This window comes from Lactuca serriola, chromosome 3 (genome assembly GCF_051521515.1).
Source record: "Lactuca serriola cultivar US96UC23 chromosome 3, Lser_US96UC23_V15, whole genome shotgun sequence".
Lineage (NCBI taxonomy): Eukaryota > Viridiplantae > Streptophyta > Magnoliopsida > Asterales > Asteraceae > Lactuca > Lactuca serriola.
In genome coordinates this window covers 33,147,235-33,170,200 of record NC_136410.1, presented here as the reverse complement: position 1 = coordinate 33,170,200, position 22,966 = coordinate 33,147,235, and the positions used below count along the sequence as shown (strand labels likewise).

At 34.8% G+C, this 22,966-nt stretch overlaps 2 protein-coding genes across 6 annotated transcripts; one reads left to right on the top strand and one right to left on the bottom strand.

The window, feature by feature from the left end:
- Window positions 1–2,768: 2,768 nt before the first annotated feature.
- LOC145091826 (putative protein phosphatase 2C 80) lies at window positions 2,769–5,346 on the top strand. Of its 4 annotated transcripts, none has more exons than XM_079029639.1 (5): window positions 2,769–2,978; window positions 3,390–4,161; window positions 4,259–4,583; window positions 4,656–4,805; window positions 4,912–5,346. In XM_079029639.1, the coding sequence occupies exons 2-5, from the start codon at window positions 3,518–3,520 to the stop codon at window positions 5,212–5,214; spliced, it is 1,422 nt and encodes a 473-aa protein (XP_078885765.1). In that variant the 5' UTR covers window positions 2,769–2,978; window positions 3,390–3,517; the 3' UTR covers window positions 5,215–5,346. The 4 variants fall into 4 exon arrangements, with proteins under 4 accessions (XP_078885765.1, XP_078885767.1, XP_078885768.1 ...); XM_079029641.1 differs by having other exon boundaries at window positions 2,801–3,022; XM_079029642.1 differs by lacking the exon at window positions 2,769–2,978 and adding an exon at window positions 3,064–3,086.
- Window positions 5,347–6,108: 762 nt separating this feature from the next.
- LOC145091825 (phospholipase D zeta 1-like) lies at window positions 6,109–14,164 on the bottom strand. Of its 2 annotated transcripts, XM_079029637.1 has the most exons (19): window positions 13,742–14,164; window positions 13,218–13,319; window positions 13,025–13,143; window positions 12,774–12,915; window positions 12,340–12,684; window positions 11,953–12,195; window positions 11,746–11,862; window positions 11,521–11,660; window positions 11,277–11,426; window positions 10,584–10,740; window positions 9,976–10,497; window positions 9,475–9,585; window positions 8,973–9,119; window positions 8,686–8,883; window positions 8,401–8,502; window positions 7,353–7,484; window positions 7,174–7,239; window positions 6,898–6,959; window positions 6,109–6,596 (listed from the first exon to the last, which is right to left on the bottom strand). In XM_079029637.1, exons 1-19 carry the CDS (start codon window positions 13,967–13,969, stop codon window positions 6,347–6,349), a joined length of 3,333 nt encoding a protein of 1,110 aa, XP_078885763.1. In that variant the 5' UTR covers window positions 13,970–14,164; the 3' UTR covers window positions 6,109–6,346. The 2 variants fall into 2 exon arrangements, with proteins under 2 accessions (XP_078885763.1, XP_078885764.1); XM_079029638.1 differs by lacking the exon at window positions 13,742–14,164 and having other exon boundaries at window positions 6,111–6,596; window positions 12,774–12,931.
- Window positions 14,165–22,966: the final 8,802 nt, after the last annotated feature.

Genomic DNA, 22,966 nt, shown 5'->3' with positions numbered 1-22,966 from the left:
GCAATTAGATAACTTGAATGATCTAACCCTAATTTAAATGGCCAATAAGAATCACAATTAGAATCAAACACTCAATTGAAACAAAGTTAAATTCACCAGATAGAAATTGGAAGCAAACATCAAATCACATGATTGAAAAAACAACTAAACAGTCAAGACATGAAGTTGGAGAAACTAAGGTTCTAGTCACACATGACTAGAACAAGATCACAAATCTAGAAAATGGAATTAAAGTACTTACAAAATGAAATCAAATGTTCCCAGGTGTTAATTAACTCCAAAAATCTTTAGAAAATCATTTTCTCTGCTCCAAAAGTCGATAGATCGAAATATGAAATCAGTTGCCTCTTTTTAGGAAAGATGAAAAATTGTCACTAAACCCACATCCATGTTTACACGGCCCGTGTAAATTTACGATGACGCTTACACGGCCCGTGGAAATGCAATAAGTAGACTACTCAAAATGCTTGAGCCTTCAAAGTGCGTTGCTGAAATGTGCTCGATTACATGGCCTGTGTAAACTCATGGTTATAATTTACACTGCAGTGAAGTCCCTAGATGGCTGCATTCCTCAAATTTTCCATATCCTCCTCCCTGATGCTCCAAAAGTCGTGAAATCTTTTCCGCATCTTCTAGTCACCTCCCTAAGCGAGATCCCACCTCCAAGAGTCCATGAAATATCACAAAAGTGTGTGAGTGAAATAATATCATGGAATATCCCATAAAACATATAAAATGTATAAGCTTAAGCCTAAATGCATTGCAATGAAATGAAAAGAAAGTGCAAAATGGGTGCATAAAATGAACCTAACATACCTCCTGGAACATAAGGATTGAAGTAAAAGCAGCCCTCAACAGCAACAAGTCGCATCACAAGCTTGAATCACCCTTTCCTTCTTCAAAGAACCTTGAAAGGCCAAGAACACACACTTTTTTTTTCCAAGAACACACATAAATACACACACACACACACATCCACTCTCTCTCCCCCTCTCTCTATGATTTCTCTCAAATGGATGGAGGCTGGAGTTGAGAGCATACCCTAACCATAATGTTGTTTGAATATGGCACAAGACCCGAAATTAGGTTTCTTATTCGGTCGCCGTCACGTTGTGGTGATTGAAAATGCGCGTTCCTTTATGGAGTGCTACCACGTCGTGGTGAGCTTCATCACCACATCATGGCAGCCATAAAAACTCTCAAAGTTAGAAAGGATGGGTCTCGAGAGCAATACCTAGAAATAGATATTACATATATGGACGATGGTGAGTTCAAAATGACGCTAACGTCATTGTTTTGTGGCAAATAATTTGTTATAGATGACTTTAATCCTTAGTTTTATGGAGCTTAATAACGTTTATTCCTATTCATAACTTGAACCTAGAAATTTCTACATTTTTAGTGAAATCATAAAAAAGTTGAAGTAAAAAAAATCAGGACTTTTTCATAAACATGGCCAAAATAATATGACTCTTCTGAAGGTAACCGGGTAAATTATAGTTACCGGCAAAAAAAGGTTTATTAATTTTTTTTTATCTGGTAATCAAGACTTTTTTGTTAACAAAATAAATTTTGGGACTTTCTCATAAACTAGACCAAAATGTAGAGATTTTTCTGGAGGTTTCCCTAAGAGTGTCTACTTAATATCAATCAAAATGTCGATAAAAACCAGTTGTGAAATTCATTTCATACACTCACATTTCTCTCATCGATAGTTACTGCGAGACCGTTTTTAATCTATGAAACATAACCAAAACTATTAAGTTACTCTCGTAATATATAACAAAATGTATACATTAAAACCTTTAATATTGTTACTTGTCTTAGAATGTGAACAAAAACCTCGAACCAACACAAAACAATTAAGTTTTTTGAATGACTTCTTTATATTCGTTTTCGCTATGACTTTTGCCAAAACACATATACACAAATAAAAATTATAACTTTTAGTTTCTGCCCACCAACTGGTTTGCCGAAGATAAGGTTGTTAAAATCACGATCATGATCGTAGGATCGTACGAACCTATGATCCCACTTAGGTAAATCGATTCTGATCTTATGTGGATCGTTTTTCTATAGGATCGTATGATCGATCGTAAGATCATAGGCTCGTTAATATTTTTTTTTCAAAAAAAAATCTAATGTTATTATTGGACTAACTACGTAGAATATCTATTTTAAATTGTTTATCATTAAATGATATATTTATTGTTAACTGAATGGTTAACTGATTGATGAATATTTATTTTTTATGTTTTAAAATATTTTTGGTAGGATCTTATGATCCGATTTAATCTTACGATAACAATCTCGCAAAACGGAAAACATTCATATATATATATATATATATATATATATATATATATATATATATATATATATATATATATATATATATATATATAAGATTCTGATCTTTAACACTCTTGGAAGATATCCTATGTAGCCTTAAAACTAGCCGCTACATGGTTGATGGTTGTTCATATAGGTAAATGATCATTTGTCTCGTTATTATCTGAAAAAAAAATGAAAAAAATAGGAAAAAAATCAATCTAAAAAAACCAGACCAGGCCACCTCAAAGCCGGTTTTTATGGAAGTCCAGCCTTGGCCCGTCGACTGTCCTAGATGCAGGCCGGGCTTTTAGTTGGAAAATAAAAAAAATCTGGACCTAAACATGAACGTGGACCGGGTGAGTAAGTCCTATTTGAACCGGTCTGGGGCGTTGGCGAGTTTTACCCGGATCTACTTGATTCCTAGAGAATGGGTAAGTAGATGAACAAACCAAGGAAACAGAAGTTTCATATAGAAGACGATATAATAGCGGATATTCCCCTCTTTTTATTAGGGTTTCTTTTTTTTCTTTTTTTCACTTGGATTTGTTCGATTTTTGTTTGGTCTACGCCTTTCAAGTTTCCATTTTCATTGGATAAGGTTCTCATTGTCTCTCCATCTCTATCCATACATTACCTGTGAACAGGTAGATGCTAATCTGTCGCCTAATTTTATAGCTTTTATGTTGCCGTAATGCTCTTACATTTAATGTATTACTTGTTAAATGTGCTTATGTTTCTTCATATCTAATCTGGTAGGGGAAAACCAAAGTGCTGCACTTCGATTCATGATGTAGAATCTAGTAGTATTTTCCAAAATCAGAAGAACTTTGTTGTTAATTGAACACGACATTCTTTTCTTTTCTTATTGGTTCAATTTTAAAGTCAAAAGATAACCTTTCTCTTTTTCAAACTCATTTCCTCGACCCTGGAAGTATCCAACACAAGATTAAAAGTTCTGATTTCAGTCAGAATGTAAATGTCGGCAAAAGTCACCAAATTGAATAGTTTTCTTTTGCCTTTGGAGGGTTCTCATATGTGAATTGTAAAATCTGCAGGAATTTGCACTCGGGGGACAGAATACAGAGTACATCAAAATCAGGGACTTCTAAATGCTTTTAGCTGTATATGATGATTTCATCCCACAACGGATATAGCAACTGGTTCTGTTTCAGCGAGTAGAATTATGCCAACAGGTTCTCTTTCTAAGTTGAATATTCCTCTTGGTTTTGGGCTTCGAAAAGGCATTAGATTGCATAGTAAAAACCAGGTCCAACCAAGTATTTGTTCGTCTTTAAAACCAGGAAAAGCCCTCATCCCAAACTCAGATCAAAAGTTTGGGAATTTGAGGAAAGATTTTCAAGTTGCAGGTGTTATCAAGTTGCATTCTTGTATCTCTGTATCCAGATTTAACAGTAGTCAGGTTTTTGGGTACACTAAAAACCCATATTTTCCAAAAACCATGGCTACCTCTGGTTCTGTAACTGCTTCAGGGGATCTCATTGTGGATAATATCATTTCAAGTTGTGGCAATGTGTCAAATTTTGCCCAACCTTCTGGTCACCTTTTTGAAAGAAATACCCGGAGCTTTCATACAGCTAGCATGGGTATGAAAAATAGAGAACCAAGCAAAAGCCATGGAGCTCATGGGTATTTTATATATGGCGTTACTCACATAACAAGCAACATTCATACACCTGGTGGACGATTGCAAAGAAGATGCAACACTTCCTCTTCAACATGTTATTCAGATGGTGGAGTTTCAGATGAGGTACTGAAAGAATCGTCACACGATGAAACAATCACAAGTCTTGCTATTGAAGCCAATGGGTATGTACTATGTACTATGTACTTCACTTAATCTTATATATATTTCTGAATATCTTGATAAAACATATTTATAGTATTTATATTTTTTGGTATCTAGGAAGGGCATGCATGTTAGAACTCTGAAACTATTATCTGGATCTTCATACCTGCCACATCCTGATAAAGAAGCAACTGGTGGAGAAGATGCTCATTTCATTTGTGTTGAAGAGCAAGTAATTGGTGTAGCAGATGGAGTTGGAGGGTGGGCAGATGTTGGAATAAACGCTGGATTATATTCACGTTCTCTCATGTCTAATTCTGTGAGAGCAATACAGGATGAACCCAAGGAAGCCATTGACCCTGCTAGAGTGTTGACTAAAGCTCATTCAGCGACAAAAGCACAGGGTTCCTCTACAGCATGCATCATAGCCCTCAGAGATGAGGTTTGTAACATGTTTCATTTTAATGATGTTTGAGGAAATATGATAAAATGGGGAAATAAAATCTTATTGCAGGGTCTTCATGCGATTAATCTAGGGGATAGTGGATTTGTTGTGATCAGAGATGGATGCACAATCTTTCACACCCCTGTACAACAGCATGACTTCAATTTTACTTTTCAGCTTGCGAATGGCAATGAAGGGGATCAGCCAAGTTCTGGTCAAGTAAGTTCACCTCACCATTTGGAAATAGTTGGATGGAGGATTTGAACCAAAATCCAAAACCCTAAAAAATGGTATTTTGTTTTGTGATGAACAAACAAACAAACAGGTATTCAAGATTCCAGTGGCAGTGGGTGATGTAATTGTTGCGGGAACGGATGGGTTGTTTGATAATTTATATAACAATGAAGTAACGGCTCTTGTGGTTCAAGGGGTTAGGTCAAGGCTAAGTCCTGAAGCAATGGCTAAAAATATAGCGGATTTGGCACGTGTTAAGGCTTTAGACAGGAAACGACAGTCACCATTTTCTACTGCAGCTCAGGAAGCGGGATTTCGTTATCATGGTGGTAAACTTGATGATATTACTGTTGTTGTCTCATTTGTTACTGCCTCAACCTCAACTGAGGTTTGAGTTTTTTTACTTTTGCTTTTTCATTTTTGAAATGTTACTACTTGTCATAGGGAGCCAAGCTTAGAGAACTTAATGAGACGTATTGTTTATGTTTATCCTTCACATTTATGAGGCGGGTTTATTTTGATACTAGTTATCTTTTTGTTTCTTTTTTATTCTCCTAAATAGGATCGGAATCAAGATTATTAAGATTATTTAATGAATTTAAAAATCATATTCATTGATCTGTTTGCAAGCTATAAAAAAGTTGAAAACATGAGTGAAGTTTAAATTATTTAATGAATTTAAAAATCATTTTTCAGAATAAAGGTCCCACAATTCCAACTTAAACGTTTCAAGGTTTTTAATTTTAGTTATATGAGGGCGTGTCAACGAATTATTAAAATATAAGTCAAAAAGTGAAACCATACATAAATAAATGTAGCCTTCTAAATATCTTTGCTTTTCATCTATCATCATTCTCCATAATCATCTATGGGATTTACGTGTTCTAAAACTGTTGGACTTTTAGTGTCTTTTGAGCAAAATATTCTATTTTTGAAAAGTGTAATGCTTTTTCAAAACATGTCCTATGAGGTTGTTCAACACATGCTCCTTTTTTGTTAATAAAGCATAACATTTATTAAAAGAAATACTATATGTAGCAAGAATAACCAATTTTTATGTTCATGATGATCCTTTCCAAGTTTAAATGAGACTAAGGACATGAAGTAAAGGCAAAAAAAACGTTGACTCATATGTAGTCTATGTGATTAGTAATTGTAATGAGTTTGATATCAATCACAGTTCCAAATTTTCTTCACCAAAATGCACATGATTCACAATAACTTAAAGAAAGTTTCATTTTCTTCCCTTTCAACATCACAACTTTCTTTGTCATTTTTCACTAGAAGTTGGTTAAAAGCAATCCAAAAGTTAATATAACATCTCAGTTACATATAAAGATAACACCATTGATCACAGTTTCAAATCAAAGATCATATATGATCAAATAATTGGAGGCATGCATACATTAAAGAATGGAATCTATACAACAAATCCAAAAATAAGAATGTTATTTTGTCCCAAAAAACCGGAAACAAAAAAGAATGGTATCTATTTACCCGCATGCCTGAAATGGCATGAAATAAATTTAATGGAAAACTTGAGGCGATGCATAATACTCGCTTTCTTTAAACACGGGTCTTAGATCTTCTTTGCACATAAAATCTGAAGGAAAAGAAACAAGATGCCCTCTTACACCCTCTAATCTATCCATGGGGTCACTTCCTTTAGCATTTCCATCTTGATATGGTTCCAACTTCTTTGGAGCTATTCCTATGTCGATGGTAGTATGCCCTATTTTTCCTTTCAATTCACCCATACGTTGCCTCAAAGATGCTCTGTGCATTAGTTTACATTTTACAAAGCTTCTCAATCAATACAATCTTGGATACTGTTTCTACTTTACTTAATCAAGACTAAGCGTGTTACAAAAACAAACAGTAGGGACCTTCCGAGTTAAAAAAACAAGTTAGGGACCATTCGTGTAATTTACCCAATAATATATGCATGTTTCTTTTTTACTTTATATTAAAAAAACGACTTCATAAACCTTTAAGTCTTAATTGTCTATAAATTTTCCCCGATTTAATGGGAAAAAAATAGGATAAAACAGATAAAATAAAATTGAATTGATTGTACCTGGAATGTATGAGATTATTAGGAATGCAAGAGAAGACATCTTGGTAGATCATGGTATTTTCCTGTTAATATAAAAAAGAGTAAAACATGAAATTAGAGAAGAATTATTCCTAGAAGAAGACTGAAGGAAAACAATTGGTAATATTGTTTTCAAATGACTTAATGGTTTAAGCACTTAATCTGGACAGCTAATGATGACTGCTTAATTTTGACTTAATCCGGAGATAATGAAAAGAAACATGGCCTAACTCTATAAAGTCTTGAAATGATGTTTACCTTAGCAGTTGCCATCCATATGTCTTTGTAGGTAGAATCAATTACAGGGTCAGCTATTTTGTGGATCTAGAAAGATGGATATAAGCATAAAAAGTTGTTCATAGAGGTGGAAATAAAAAGTAAAAAGTGGAGGAAAGTGAGGGACCAAAGAGGTAAAATTGATTTAACAACCAACCAACCTCACTACCATGAAGACCAAGGTGCTCAGACCATAGTGAAAGACGAAGACTCAATGCAAATTTCCCAGCCTTCCATGGGTTGCCTCCCATATACGATCCAACCACTTCTTTATCTTCAATAAGTACTCCAATCTGGATAAATATATCTAATTAATGTTACTTCAAAACAAAAGGTGTATTTTGTAGGTTGGACATGAAGTAGGCCAATGATTTTCTTTATAAAGAAAAGGTGGAATGATGAAAAAGATGCATCATATGAACATATGCAAAACTTTTACCATTCCATTGATGCACCTACTCAATTATTTTTTCTGTAGTGATCCATTATACTTTTTTGACCAATTATAAAGAAAATTCCTGGTTACCTGGTTTTGAGGTAATAGTAATATCAAGGAAAAAAAATATTGAAAAGCACAAGGTACTTTTTACCATCTTATTGACATGGGCACTGAACTACTATAAAATAATAGCAGTATATTACAATTTTGGTCCCAAAAAGTTCTCTTGCAGTTTTTGTCCTTATTTGAGGTTTTTGTAACGTTTTTGGTCAATGTTCCAAGTAAAATGATTATTTTTGGACCAAATTTGCAAAAATCAGCTATATTTACAGACCAAAAATACTCATTTTACTTGGAACATGGACTAAAAACGTTACAAAAACCTCAGATAAGGATGATAATTGCAAGAGAAAACCTTTTGGGTCCAAAATTTTAACAATTAGCTACAGTCAAGAACCAAGAATGTAATTCACTCCACTAATAATCATAAAAAACAAATAGTTCAATGGTGAAATAACTTGCTGTTCTGCATTTTGGCCTTTTCCAAAACCAGGGAATAAGGTTTTTTAAACGTTAGAAAAAAGTATAAAGGTTTAATAACTACGAAAAATAGTTAAGTGCTTAAATCAATAAAATGGTGAAAGTTTTTTTTTTTTTTTTTTTTTTTTTTTTTTTTGGAGTTTTCTCTGTATTTAAAATCCATAACCATCATAAATAATGGCATAAAAAAGTTAAAGATGATTGTGGGAAAGAAATGATGCATAAATTACCTCGGAGTCACGTAATCCAAGTAAACTCCTGTCATTGATATTAGCTGACCCAACCAAGGCTGCAGTATCATCTACTATCATGATCTTGCTATGTACATATACCTACATTGATTAGGAGATAAAATGTAAATAGACAATCCACATAAGACCACACTAAATCCTCAAAATGATAGTTGACCAGGTCAAACTTCAACCCCTTTTGAATTCTATGTTCAAATTTAGAAGACAAGACTAATAATGTCAATGGTATAAAGATTAAAAAGTGAAGTAATTTAAGAAAAATACCGGACTGGAGGCAACAAGACCATCATTAGAAAGTCTACCATAAGCCCTCAGACCATAAAAAGATATGTAGTCATCAACAATGGGACCAAGTCGATCAGAGAGATTATGCAATATGGAATTGGGTCCTCTTGATATTGTTCGATACTGCCAATGCATAATAGCCCTTACAGATGCTGCGCCACCATCATCTAGTCCACCCTGTAAAACTTAATTTAGATGAACCAAAACAAACAAACAGAGAGTTATGAATATGTGTGTTGATAAATGTCCAAGAAGATTATAAGCACCTGGAATCCAGGTAATAGTGGTATAACAATGATGGCCCTAAAACACTGCCTTTCTTGATATGCCCGCAAAATGCGCTTGTACAAGGCATCCAACACACGATTTCGTATGATCTCATCTCCAGATAGACCTGAGATGAAAAATTGGTTCTGGGCACAAATTGAATCAGATATAAGTTACACCACACTTTTAATGATGGCAAGTATTTTAATAGTAAAAGTTAGTGTATCCATGGAGAGAGTTTAGACCATTTGAGCTCTATGTAACGTAGTTAAGAAAGAAACATCGCATACCATAGACAAATATCACAAAGAAAAACTATGTTTTTTTTTTTAATTGTCAAAAGGGTACTAGGGTTACGTTACCCCTTTACTGACGAACATTTACCCTTTGGTATCTTTAAGGTATACCCTTCAAAGCATGTTATTTATTAAATCCATTTTACAAAATTCGTCCACTAAAAAGATCTAAGAAAATTCCCATATGGGTGAGTTTATAACATACCTCGATGTAGACCAAGTGTTCTGCTTTCTCAATAAGGGAACAGTAAGCATTGTGAATGCTCCCTTCAACTTGACTTGTGCCAGCCGACCAAAGACTCACACTCCTTATAACCTGTAATAAATCCGATATCTCATTAACTTCTGTATGGGTAAAGTGGTTGAATGGATAATGATGTGTGTTTGCATGGATAAAGTGTTGTATACATTTGGCCTGTTTCATTTTTGGATTGAATAAACCGTATGAATGACACTAAATGACCATCTTACCCTTACATTCACAAAAGCAAATGTCATCATTTTTCACATGAGAGGAGTCGGGAGGAAAAAAGAAGAGAAAATAGGTAAAAGGTTAGTGTCGTGATACATTTAGCCTTGTTTTTCGGCTTAACCCATTAAGCCATTATGTCCAGATTAAGTAAAAAAGAGACAAATATGCATAGTTGTCTAGATTAACTGATTAACCCATTAAGCCCATTGAGTCAAAAAAAGAAAAGAAAGTCACCTGACAGCGACACGTAACACGAGGACCAACCTGCCCACTTTCATCTGCAGAAACAACAAGATTACCTCTCTCCTGACTCTCCCACCATTCTCTATCATGAGACTTCATGGGAGGGTGCACAACTGTAACAGAAGACCTCCCTTGTTCATCTACAAACCCTCTCATTGGCATATCCATAAACAAAGGTGCAATTTTGGATTTTCTAAAAGAAAAAGGAGCCCTTGGAGGCCTGCTTGGCTGAGGCTGGCCATGAAAATTATTATTTGATTTACCCAATCCACTTTGTCTTAAATTTCCACTAGCAGAATCAACTCCATCAGCTTCTTGTGGGATTAGCAATGGGATGTCTTGAAAGGCAGCAAGAGAGGAAAATGAATCCTGTCTGTTGATTGGTTGGGTTGCATTCATGAGTCCAGTATTTCCATCTTCTTGTTCTCTACCAGAACCCATGTAATGTGGGATAACCATGTGTTGTTGAGGCATAAGTAGTGGAATTGTTTGCTCATTGGGAGCTTTATTTCTCTGAAAGAATTATATACCCAAATCAGACCACAAGAAAACATTTTGGCCATAAAGGTTTTACCTTTGAGAAAAAAAAAAGTAAAAACCTTAGCATAATTCCAACGCTGAACAAAGTGGCGAGCAATATCACGACATGGTGGTCCCCACAAGGCACAGTGGACATCATGCCATGGCATACGAGGATATTTTTCACGATTCAGTTCATCCTTCATAGTATCTTCCCAAGAATTAGGCTCAGATTCCCTGTAAAAATTGGGATCAATTTCTTAAAGGGAACTTTCTATGGGAACATACCCAAGTGACTTCCATTAACAGGATTTAGGGGTTGTTTCTTTTTCTCCCTTAAGCACTGTATGGATAAAGTGGCTATCTTGATAAAGTGATGTATACATAAGGTATGTTTCTTTTCTAGACCGAATAAACCGTCTGAATGAAACCAAATGACCATTTTACTATTGCATTCCAGAAAATAAATTCCATAATATACATCAATACAAAAAGTATTCATCAATTTTATCGCGAGATGAGTTGAGAGGAAAAGAGAAGGGAATATAGTTGAAGGGTTAGTGTCTTAATACATTAAGCCATACTTTTTTTTGGCATAACCCATTATGTCATTTTGTCCCGATTAAGTCAAAAAGAAACAGTCATGTATACTATCCAGATTAAGTGCTTAAAACATTAAGCCTATTAAGTCAAAAAGAAGCAGCCCCTTAATGGAAGATACCTATTCCGCTATTCATATTCTTATTCATGTATGATAGTAAAAAAAGAATTACCTTGGGTTATAGTAGTCCTTTCCAGGCCATATCGTAGGAGGGTGATCACCCACTTTGTGCTCATATGAGTCATAACGACCAAAGCAAAGATCTAGTCCACCAATAAAGCATACCTCATAATCAACAATGACCAATTTCTCATGATGGGACCTACGTTTTACCATAAGTAAACGAATTAGTTTTCAAAAACAATAAGAAAAACAAAAATATTAAACTTATACAAATTGCAATGTAGACCACTTACCATAGATACACACCACTAGAGAAATGGTCAGGGTAACGTAAAACTCTGATATTCTCATGAAGAGCTGCCAGCTTTTTCTTACTAAAAAAGCTATTAATTTTGAGCGCAAGAGCAAGCTCTTTGTACATGAGAATATAAATCTGCATTTAAAAGTTTTAAACTGTAAAGTTCCATAAACTCTTTAATGAATCTAATAATTCGGTTCAAAAGAACAATTAAGTCTACCTGAACACCTTGCTTGGCTCTTGCCTCCAGTAAAGCATCAAGGCGAGAGGATGCATTTGCATGAAAAGGACGCCTCAAATACAAATCTGGACACAGCCACCATCCGCACATAAATATCTGCATGAAGACAATAATCATATTAAAAGGTGTTAATAAAAAAGAGACTAGAAATGAATTTGAATTAAGATAACATTACAAGAAAAGAACCTCTGATTTTGCCTCTTCAATTGCTAAAGCAATTGCATCAAAAGCTGCACAACCATCAACAAACCACTGAGCTTGACTATCATCATCAGTCAGACCGCGAGGTGGAGCAAAAGAGCCAAACCGGTGAGGATGACACCAGCCCTCAGGTGGCCGGAGTCCAGCATCATTAATGGCAGTAACCCATGATTTTACTTTAGCTTTATTTTTACTTCTTAATCTTATTCTTCGATTCCCACTTGACACCTAATGTCGTTTTCAAGATCAAGAAGGATAAGTATACATGTTTTCTTTTAAGTGTTGTGTGAGGTGCAAAAGAAAGCATGAGGTGAAAGGAACAGAAGGGTAAAATAGTAATTTACTCAGATTCAAACAGTTCATTAGACTTGCCTCAAATGCATGGCGTAAGGGGTTATGTTCATTGATTTCAAGTGCTAATGACACTCCATTTTCTCCATTTGCATTTGATGAAGGTAGAACATCAAAGACAATAATATCTAATGGCTCCTTGTCAAACGGATCTTTTAACAGGGCCAAAAAACCCGGTTTAAGAACAGCCCAAACCTGCTGCCAGTTGTCATTACAGCAACTGAACAAATGACAAGCAGAACACATTCTACTGTCATCATTACTTGGAAATTTCGGTAAATGTCTCACAAGTACATATTCTTCTTTATGTTTTGAGCCATATTCTGGACAAAACGATAACTTAGAAGCCTCCATAAACCTGCAAACCTGCATTAAAGATTGTTCATGTCAATCAAGATTCAAGAACTTACTTTATTATATATGAGTAGAGATGAAGAAAAGCATTAATTAATTACCTCTCTGGAATTTGCAATGTCCAGGTTCCCAAGAAAATGATTTAAATACCCCTGCATTGATTGCTTTGCTTGGTCTGACATGGAATGTTGTCTTCCAAGTGCTGGGCGAATGATTGGCAATGCTGCTCTTGATGGAACATCTCTGAACAAAAAACCACCTGTAAGAACTATAATCATTATAGCAAGAAAGGATGAATCAACATTTAACACATCCACCAATCCTGAAAAGATTCAAGATATTCAGCAATCACCTGTTTCTGACACTCTCATCATTGGTTACTGGTGTGACATCATCATCGGGTTCTTCATCATCACCATGCACAACTGCATGGTGATCCATGATTCCTAGATTTTGAAGCCATTCTCTGACCTTCAAGAGGAAGACCACTGTAAACCCCACTTTGCCACAACTTTATTTTATACTAAATAAGAAGATAAACTCACCTGCTCTTGTTTTTCATGGATTTCTTCAATGATGGCACGTTTCTTCAATGCAAAGTGTAAATAAAATACATGTGAAGCCTTCTTCACTAGTTGCCACTTAAACTGCAATCCCATGGTAAACACATAGAGTAAATCAGTAAAAACGGAAGTGAGTGATGAATTTCAATATGTTATACGAAAGTAATTTATCATAACAGTAAACGAACGACAGAATGTTGTTAGAAAACCTAATCACTTGATTTAGCTTTATTTTGAAACATCAGAGGACGTGTCCTACAACAATGCCACTCATAATCAGAAAACTGTGAATCTCAAATTAGAAGGGTCCACATAGCAAAATTGGAATTTTTAAGGACGAATTTTCATTAAGAACACGTCTCTGTTTGCGCGCTTTAATGTCGTAAATCATAATTGACTAATAAGATGCATTGTCGGGGCTTTAAAAAATAGCTTTATGAAAGAACGCAAAAGAAAAACAATTGTTACCATCATGATTCATGAAGATATATTACATAAAACAAGACCTGTTTGTATTCGAAGTCAATAGTGTAAGTCAGGAGCATGGGGCTAATATCACCAGCCTCATTACGAGATACTTGAACGATTGTAGCATTTGGCAGCTCATCGAAAATTCGACTTGCCTCAGGCGGGTTCTGAAGCGAGAAGAACGACGACATCGCCGATTGCTCCGATTGCATTTGCGAGTAACGAGACCCGCTTCCCCCCTCAGGCATTAATTGTTCCGATGCCATCTTATCGCACAATTCCGATCAAAATAATACGATAATCATCACCAAATTAAAGATTACGAACGTGTATTGATTTATACAAGTTCTTATGTTTGTTGTTTGAGATCAAAAAGTGAGATTGAATCTGATAATTCAAACGAAAGAACGAAAAAATTGGTTAGTGATTGAAGAAAATCGCCAAAACCATGGAAAGTGATTATGATTGTGTTCCGAAGCACATTGTACGTGGATTATGGATGGGTCCCGATCTTTACGTCGGGTCGGGTTTGGCTTTTCCGCTTTCTCTCCATTGTGGACGTCGCACCGGTTTATGTCTTCGAAGCGGCCTACAAACAAATCCAACCTTTTCCTCGTTCTCTTATTGGTTTTTGAATATTCATCTATTTAACGCACGTTGCAAGTGTTTAGCAACATATTTCATTTTCTTTCATTTTATTAGTATTTTTTTTTTTAAATTTTAATGTTATACAGAAAAAATGTGTTGTACTTTGATTATTTTATAATAGCAATATACTTTATAGAATTTATCATTATAGCAACCAATTACCTATTTTATAAACATTTGTGTGGTGTTTCAATTTTTTTGTGAGGTTTTAATTTCAGTTAATACTTAGTGTTCATCAACAATATTTGCATTTTTGTTGGATAGGTTTATTTTGAGGCCTTAGTTCCACATGTCTATATATATTTTTGTAGTGTTCTCAACTCTAGGCAACTAATAGTTATTAGGGTAAATTCCAAGAAAATCATTATATTATTGTAAAATTTCGATTTTGACACCGATTCTTTTCTTTATCAATTATATCATTATATTTACAATTTTGTTGCAATATCAACAAAATGACCGGTTCTTCCGGTAACCATTTTTTCCAAATTACAATAAAGTCACTATCTTACCACAAAATTTTGATTTTGACGCCGATTTCTTTTTTTTTTTGTTCTCAAATATGTCATTATATTTACAATTTTATTGTAATATTAACCAAATGACTGGTTCAATGCAATCCCTATATTTGAAACTCAATTTTGTCACATAAGATCCAATGTTGCTTCCACGTCATAATATTGTTATGCCATTTATTTGATAACTTGTTAGACTGATGGCAATCAGTCACTTGGAGCAACATTAATAATCTTTAAAGATAGTAGAGGAACAACGAGTTCAACAACATTGATGTTGGTATACCCAGGTGGCATGAACTCCAAAAGAATGCCAATCATCCTTGGGTGAGTCACATAAGTAAGTCTTTTGTTGCAGCCAGGGGAAGACATTGATTGAGAACAAAAGTAGAGCAATCTCGAGTTCCTTGAAGGGAAAGATCATACCCTAACCTAGCAAGCACAAAATTACATTTCTTTTCAGATGAAGAAGAAAAAAACACGACATAATTTAGAAGACGATGTATGCGATTAGTTTCAACAACCTCATTAACAAGAACGGATCAGTTTTGCAACTTGCTAGATTGATGGTATGATTTTTCCCTTCAACTCTTGCAATGTTTGGGCGAGAGAGAGCTTGATCCTTATACATTTACATTATGATATTTACTTTTAATGTTCAAGAATTAAGATACATATAATTTCAAATAATTTTTTATTTGAAACAAGAACTATACTTAAAAGTAGCTAGGGAAAATAATTATTACTCGTGGCATCACTTTTTTTGGTTCCATTTCTATCATAAGTCATAACTATAGTATAGTTGGTGACTCACGACTCACGACTCACCGGGCACCCATACAGGAGGTCTCAAGTCAAACTTTATGGGCTTAAATCAGGAGTTCGCTAGGAGAAAGGTGCATGACACATTTCAAAAATAGATTGTTTAGTATCATCGTTAAAGACGAGCTCTCTTCCCCAAACCTTGCAATACAATGTCTTCCTAATTATGTTGCATTTTCTACTTGCCCATCTGAAAAGAAGAGCAATTTTGTGCTTGTCGGGTTAGGGTATGATCTTTCCCTTCAAGGAACCCGAGATGCTTCTACTTTTGTTCTTAGACAATGTCTTCTCCCTAGCTGGAAGTTTCTCACTAGTGTCATTGGTAAATGCCTAGGGCATAAAATTGGAAGTATTGACCAGTTAAATTGAACTCGAGATCTTGTATGCTATGTTCAAAAATAAACATTTGGATTTCACTTAACTCATGTTTGATCAATTTGTGTCCCACATATATGGAAAGAAGAGACCAACTTATGTGACTCGCCCAAGGATTATTGGCATTCTTCTAGAGTTCATGTCACGAGGGTATACCAACATCAATGTTGTTAAACTTGTTCTTCCTTTACTATGTTCAAATATTATTAATGTTGCTCCGAGTGATCGATTACCATCACTCTAGCAAGTTACCAAATAAATGACATGTCGGTATTATGATGTGGAAGCCACATCATATCTTATATGGAAGGATTGAATTTCAATTATAGGGTTTTCATCGAATCGGTCATTTGGTTGATATTGCAACCAAAATGTAAATATAATGACATAAATGGAAAAAAAACTCAATGCCAAATCGAAATTTGTGGAAATACAATGACTTTATTTCAATTTGAGAAAAGTGATCACTGGGAGAACAGGAAGAACCGGTCATTTGGTTGATATTGCAACAAAAATTTAAATATAATGACATAATTGAGTAAAAAAACTCGGTGTCAAAATCGAAATTTTATGTAATATAGTGACTTTCTTGGAATTTGCCTTAGTTATTAACCATTTCTAGCTGATTGTTTGGGTGTCAAACCAGCAAATAAAGGGATAAATAATAACAAATAAATACAAATTACTGCTACAATATACTACTAGATAATATATAATAAGCAGGGTCAGACAATAGAGATACGACACTTAATGTTTCACCATGTTTTCGCACAATACATTACTAATTGTTAAAAAGGGGGGGGGGGGGGGGTTGTTAATTTCAAATTAAAAATCATAAATAGACAACTTAAAGACTAAAATTCTTAATTTAAAATACATTTATGATTCCAAATACTATTCAAGTATTATGTTGTAAGATGTAATATGACATCACTTCATGTTAAATCTAGGTTGGTGATCAAGATATTAAAATGCTTATATCTCTAAGTTGACAAAAGTATTTTACTCAAAATATGATCTTTAAGCAAAACTCATCTAATTGGTTCAATACAAATAAGCTTTTGGATTAAATCATTAGATGACATTACAGATCTTACAGCAATCACCAACAATGCTCAATACTCCTTATATGCTCGGGAATGTAAAAGCATCTCATCTTTGATTACACCGGTTTTGATCTATTTGAAACCAATTAAGTGTTTGTTATCAACTTCAAATCACAAAACAATACAAATTTCACAATTTGAATAACTAGGATGATAAGAACCCTAATTCCATTGATAAAGTGAAAATGAGTACAAATCAAACATTTAATGAAGACCAATTAAAGATTACTAGATAGAAACATAGAATCTAGTGTGAATTACAATCTAAACAAGTACATATGAATCTAAAACCGGAAATGATAAGAAAAGTTAGACACACATGACTAACTTAGAACATAAATTCAACTAGTTTAATCTTAAAATAAACTTACAAAATCAAAGACAAAGTGTTCCCAAAGTGCTAATGATTGATACTTTCTCCTAAAATCTCCCTCTTGAAGTCTAGATTCGAAAATTCTTTGAAAAATGACTAGAAATCTCTTTTAATTAGAAGTTGCAAACATAAAAAACTACGAGACCACGTTACACGACCCGTGTAATAATATGCCTTACATTACATGGCCGTGTAATGATCCTGATGCGCTGAGAAACTCCAAAGTGTGGGTCGCATAATAAGCTGAGAAATGTGATTTTTCTAATTCTGCAATTTCTTCAATTCGACTTCCAAAGTTGCAAAACTTTATCGAGAGATTCCCTCGAACATCCTAAGCATGTTCCAATCTTCAAATCACCCTAAAACATGCACAAAAACCATGAAAAGTAGATTGATACTCGAATTGTCTCGTAGGTGCAAAATACATGTAAAACTAAACTAAAATGTCATGTAATTCTATAAAAACATGAAATAATTATGTAAAAAGGTGCAGTTTATGCACCTAACACTAACAATAGTTGTTTGGTAGCAATTGCATTTGAAATTCTATAAGCGAACTGTCTCATCAAGTCAAGTTTTATTAGTTATTTTATGGAATTTTTGAACCTTAACATCTAATGATGTTAAGAAGGTTGCCAATAATTTTTACTACGAAAAAAATACTTTGTTATACTTCTAATGATTTGGTGAAAAAGTTAAGTTAAAGAATAACTGGTAAATAATTTTTTTATGTTTAATGAATATGGGAATGTTTTTATTTTTTGAAATCTTTTTCATTCATGGAAATAGGGAACATGAATTTAAAGGGTAACGAACTATCGGTTTTGTTCATATTTGGTCACTTTTTTTGTACTCTATTATCATTAAACTTGTTTTTTGATGTTCATAAAAACTGTTAAATGTTACATAAGCATTTGGATCATGCTCATGGAGCATTTGGAGCACTTAGATCACAATTGAGCACTTAGGGTTCACAAAGCATGTGACAAAGGAACGGGTCTTCTGAGAAAGGAATGGATCATCAGACAAAGAAACAAATCGATTAACAGAGGAATGGATCTTCCAAAAGGTGGTTTGGAGCAACTTAGAGTGGCTTGGAGCAACTTGCAGTAACTTTGAGCAACTTGGAGTGGTTTGGATTAACTTGGAGCAACGTGGAGCAACATGTTGCTCCAAGCATAGAGGATGTTGTGCCCTGGGATCATATCGTGCGCCATTCATGAAGTTGTTGAACCAATAGGAAAGGAGTTGTGCTAAAGGAATGGATGTTGCACCATGATGGAGTGAAGTTGCGCCAAGAGATTGATGTTGCACCATCAAGGAGTGGAATTGCGCCAAGGAGGAGAAGTTGTTCCATCTTAAGGAGAAGTTGCGTCATCCTCATGAGATGTTGCACCATCTTGGTACATGATGCGCCATCTCAATTCCTTTATTGTGTCATGTTGATCCACGTTTCCCTAGAAGATGATCATACTAAAGAATACACCATGTTGTGCCACCATGATGGATGTTGGGTCATTAGTGTTCATGACACCACTTGTGCATCCTGATGATCTATTATGTTCAAGGTGGTCCATCATGTGCGCTGCTGATACTCATGGATTGTATGACATGGAAGAATGTTCCAGAAGATGATGCATGGCAGATTGTGATTGGTTGAAACCTTTCATGGGCCTATGGGAAAATGAGCTTGGCTCACTAGGGTTTTAGCTCTAATCCCTCAAGTATAAATAAAGATGCATGCTAGATCATTTTGTATCTTGAATTCTAGAGTGTTAGGCGAATCTTTATAAAAATTGTACTTGTAACCTATGTTTGAGAGCTATGAAATAAAGAATACTCCCCTCGTGCCTATGGATGTAGGTCACCTTGACCGAACCACGTAAATATTGTTTCTTGTATAGTTTTGTTAGTTATCCGCTTTACTTCCTAACAAGTGGTATCAGAGTTGTGGTTTGTATTCCTGTGATTGAAAATGTCTACTCACAAGTTTGATTTGGAGAAATTCAATGGTTCAAATGAATTCACATTTTTGAAGGTAAAGATGAAGGCTCTTATAGTTCAAGGATGTGCAACAACAATGGGAGGAGAGGCGACACTGCCTAAAGACATGGCAGTTGAAAAGAAGGTGGACATTCTGACGAAGGTACATAGTACCATTATGTTGAGCTTAATAGATGAAGTACCGAGGGAGGTCATGGATCAAAAAACTGTTTATGGGCTTTGGGATAAACTTTATGACAAGTACCAGAACAACTCACTAACGAACATGTTGTATCGGAAGCAAAGTTTGTACACTCTCAGAATGTCTCAAAGTACCCAAGTGAAAGATCATCTGGATAACTTCAATTGCATCATCCTGGATATACAAGGGGTTGATGTGAAGATTAAAGATGAAGATCATATGCTAATTCTCTTATGTTCTCTTGCGAACTCATATGAAAATTTCGTAGGTATCATGCTTTATGGTGGGACAACAGTCACTATGAATAATGTGAAGGACTCTCTGATGTCTAAGGAACTGAAAAAAAAGTTTCTGTTGGAGAGGAGGTGTCCAACTTCAGTTTTTTCGTAAGGAGAGGAAGGATATAAGAGAGGAAAGGGGAAAACAGAGGGATATCACATTCAAAATTGAAGTCTAAAGGTTCATCGAATGCAAAATGTTATAATTGTAAGGATAAGGGGCACTTCAAGTGAAATTGTCCACAACTGAAGAATGGGAAGTTCAAGAGAGAATCAAACAGCAACACCACTACCGTTGTGGTTCATGAAAGTTTTGATGAAGGGGGTGATGGTCATGTACTGTGTGACATCCCCAATTTTATGACCAGAAAAGACCGATTTATTTATGCTTATTTTGAAATCGGAGTATCCTTACAAGAATAATATTGTGAAATTTTTCCCAAAAACATGATAATGATATTATCAAAACATTTCCAAAGAAACGTATTTATTTATATTAAAAACCTTAGGATGTCATTTTCGATATTGTACATAAGCATAAACAAAATATTACAGGCCTTACACTAGTTTGTCTAAACTACTGGCCTATAGGCATCCATCATATCATCACACCTGTGCTCTTATGCCACTACCTGTAATATAAGAAACTGAGTGGGTCAGGCTTGGGGGCCTGGTGAGCACATAGGATTTTCAACCCACAATAATTAAATCTTTATTGATTCCTATCAAATCATCAACCCGATTACCCTTCCTGCTATCCTCACTCTTTGTCCCTAACATCTAATTTCAAGGGACATATCCTAAGAATCATCTTCGGGATAGACAATAATGCTTAGGGGAGTACATAGCAATATATGTCAGTGAGGCAATCATGGGGGAGGTGGAGTACACCTGGTAAACACTAAGTTCAGAAAACACCTACAGGTTGTGAGCCTGCTAACGTTCCACTAGACTGTCTAGAATAGTCTGTGGTCGTTATCTATACTCCGCTGGACAACTGGATCATCTTTAATGTAAAGCCCTCTAATAATCTATATCATCTTTCATCTCTCATCATTTATTTCATCTTATATCTACCCCTCTTTATCCAACATATTTATAGGTAATAAAATACATATAGAATTTAAAATGAAGTAAAACATTTATAAATCGTTCATCTAGCATAGATACCAGGCACACAGATAATAGACACATATAGCATGTAATTATCTTAAATACTTTATATCTATGTGTAAGATGAAACTAACTATGCACTCACATGATAAAATTGATGACTGGTGATCTGGGCAGAGCTTCGTCTAACACCTCAGATATTCCTTAACGTGACCTAAGTATAATTACTACAAAGTTTTAGTATAATGATCCTGGAGACTAAGAATAGTCTAGATCCTCACTAATCCCAATGTATCCATCAAGATCTATCAAGTAAGGATCAGTCAGGCAGGATCATTTTGACATAATAACTTTTCTGAAATCCAACAACCAAGCCAACATGACCATTATAGACTCCTCTCCTGTAAGTAGATCAATCAGTATCACGACATGTAATTACTGATAAATCTTATTTATAGGTTCATAATGACGACTTATCACTATAAATATAAGTTACACAGAAAAGACTAGAGTGTAGCTTAACTTACAGAGGCTCTTCCTGACAGAAGGTAGGAAATTGAACTGGTATGTCACAACTAGCATTTTGGCTAGGAAATTCAGTCTTCATGAAATCAACCCTAGTGTAACTTGTGATCTAAGTTGATGTTATGAACAAATGCTCATTCCAAAAACAATCATTTGAATCAAAACTCACTCGTGAAGCTCAAAACCTAATTCAATACATCTCATATACTCAACTATAGGTTTGAAACCCTAATATCCCGGTTCAAACTCAGAATGGACCAGGATCCTTTTTTTGGGCCTAATGGGCAAATAAACCCTCAACTTGATTTTTTTTAAGCTAAGCGTCTTCATTTGGTCCCTAATTGGACCCACATTCATTAAGTTATAGCATTTGGGATTTAATAGGCCTAAAATGACTAATTATATTTTCATGGGCCTTAATGGGCCGTGAACAACCTTCTTAAACTTAAATGGGCCGAAAACCCATTATGTTCACCCTTTTTGGGCCGTAAACCCATAGGAGGGCCCAATAGGCTGAAAACCTTCACTTTGGGCTTATGAATTTTGAATATACTCATAATGTCCCAAACAATTCCTTTCTTTTCCCTCCCATCTCTAATTCTCGGATTCTACAAAAAAAAAAAGAGAAAAAGATGGGATAAGATTAAGGCTTGACACCTCATGTTTATTTAATGGATATCTAGGCTAATTAATTAACAAAGATCTAGGATTTGTTCCCTAATCCTCAATGTAATAACCACACATCAAATCCATCTCTTCCTCTTATCTCATTCTCGGCCTCCCACCCTTCATTTCAACTTCAATTCATTTCTGAATTACTCTCTCTAAATCTCCAAGAAACTCCTCCATATCTCCTTCAAGAAAACTGTGAAGTGGTGTGAGTTTTTTCAACAAGTTGTCACCAAAGTTCATCTATCTTGGTAAGTACATTATATTAAGATGTTAAACTTCCACTTTATGCTAAGATCTTCCTCAAAACAACACCATCCTCGTGTTTATCTTCCTATGATCACCTTGTTATCGAAGTTCCTTCCCAAGGAACACTCCAAGACCGAAAACACTCCCAATCTTCTCCAAAAACCGAAACCATCAAACCAATGTGAGTTCATACCCCCTATTTTTCGGTTTTTACTATGTTTTGGGGGAGAATACAAGTTGTTTTGTGTAGATCTATGTGTGTATGCATGATTTTATGTGTTTTTCATGATATAAGTATGGTTATGTGTTAGAAACTTCATAAACTTGAAGATATGTTAAAATATGATGATATTTGTAGAACATAACATTTATTGCAACTTATTATGCAAAGAAAAGGTTTTAAAC

Excerpts from the sequence above, each read along its gene's own strand:
- LOC145091826 (XM_079029639.1), top strand. The coding sequence starts at position 3,518 with ATGCCAACAGGTTCTCTTTCTAAGTTGAATATTCCTCTTGGTTTTGGG. Across the intron at positions 4,162-4,258 it reads CTTGCTATTGAAGCCAATGG|GAAGGGCATGCATGTTAGAA; the intron begins GTATGTACTATG and ends TTTGGTATCTAG. Across the intron at positions 4,584-4,655 it reads TCATAGCCCTCAGAGATGAG|GGTCTTCATGCGATTAATCT; the intron begins GTTTGTAACATG and ends ATCTTATTGCAG.
- LOC145091825 (XM_079029637.1), bottom strand. The coding sequence starts at position 13,969 with ATGGCATCGGAACAATTAATGCCTGAGGGGGGAAGCGGGTCTCGTTAC. Across the intron at positions 12,685-12,773 it reads ACATTGCAAATTCCAGAGAG|GTTTGCAGGTTTATGGAGGC; the intron begins GTAATTAATTAA and ends TCTTTAATGCAG. Across the intron at positions 7,240-7,352 it reads TTGGTCTTCATGGTAGTGAG|ATCCACAAAATAGCTGACCC; the intron begins GTTGGTTGGTTG and ends CCATCTTTCTAG.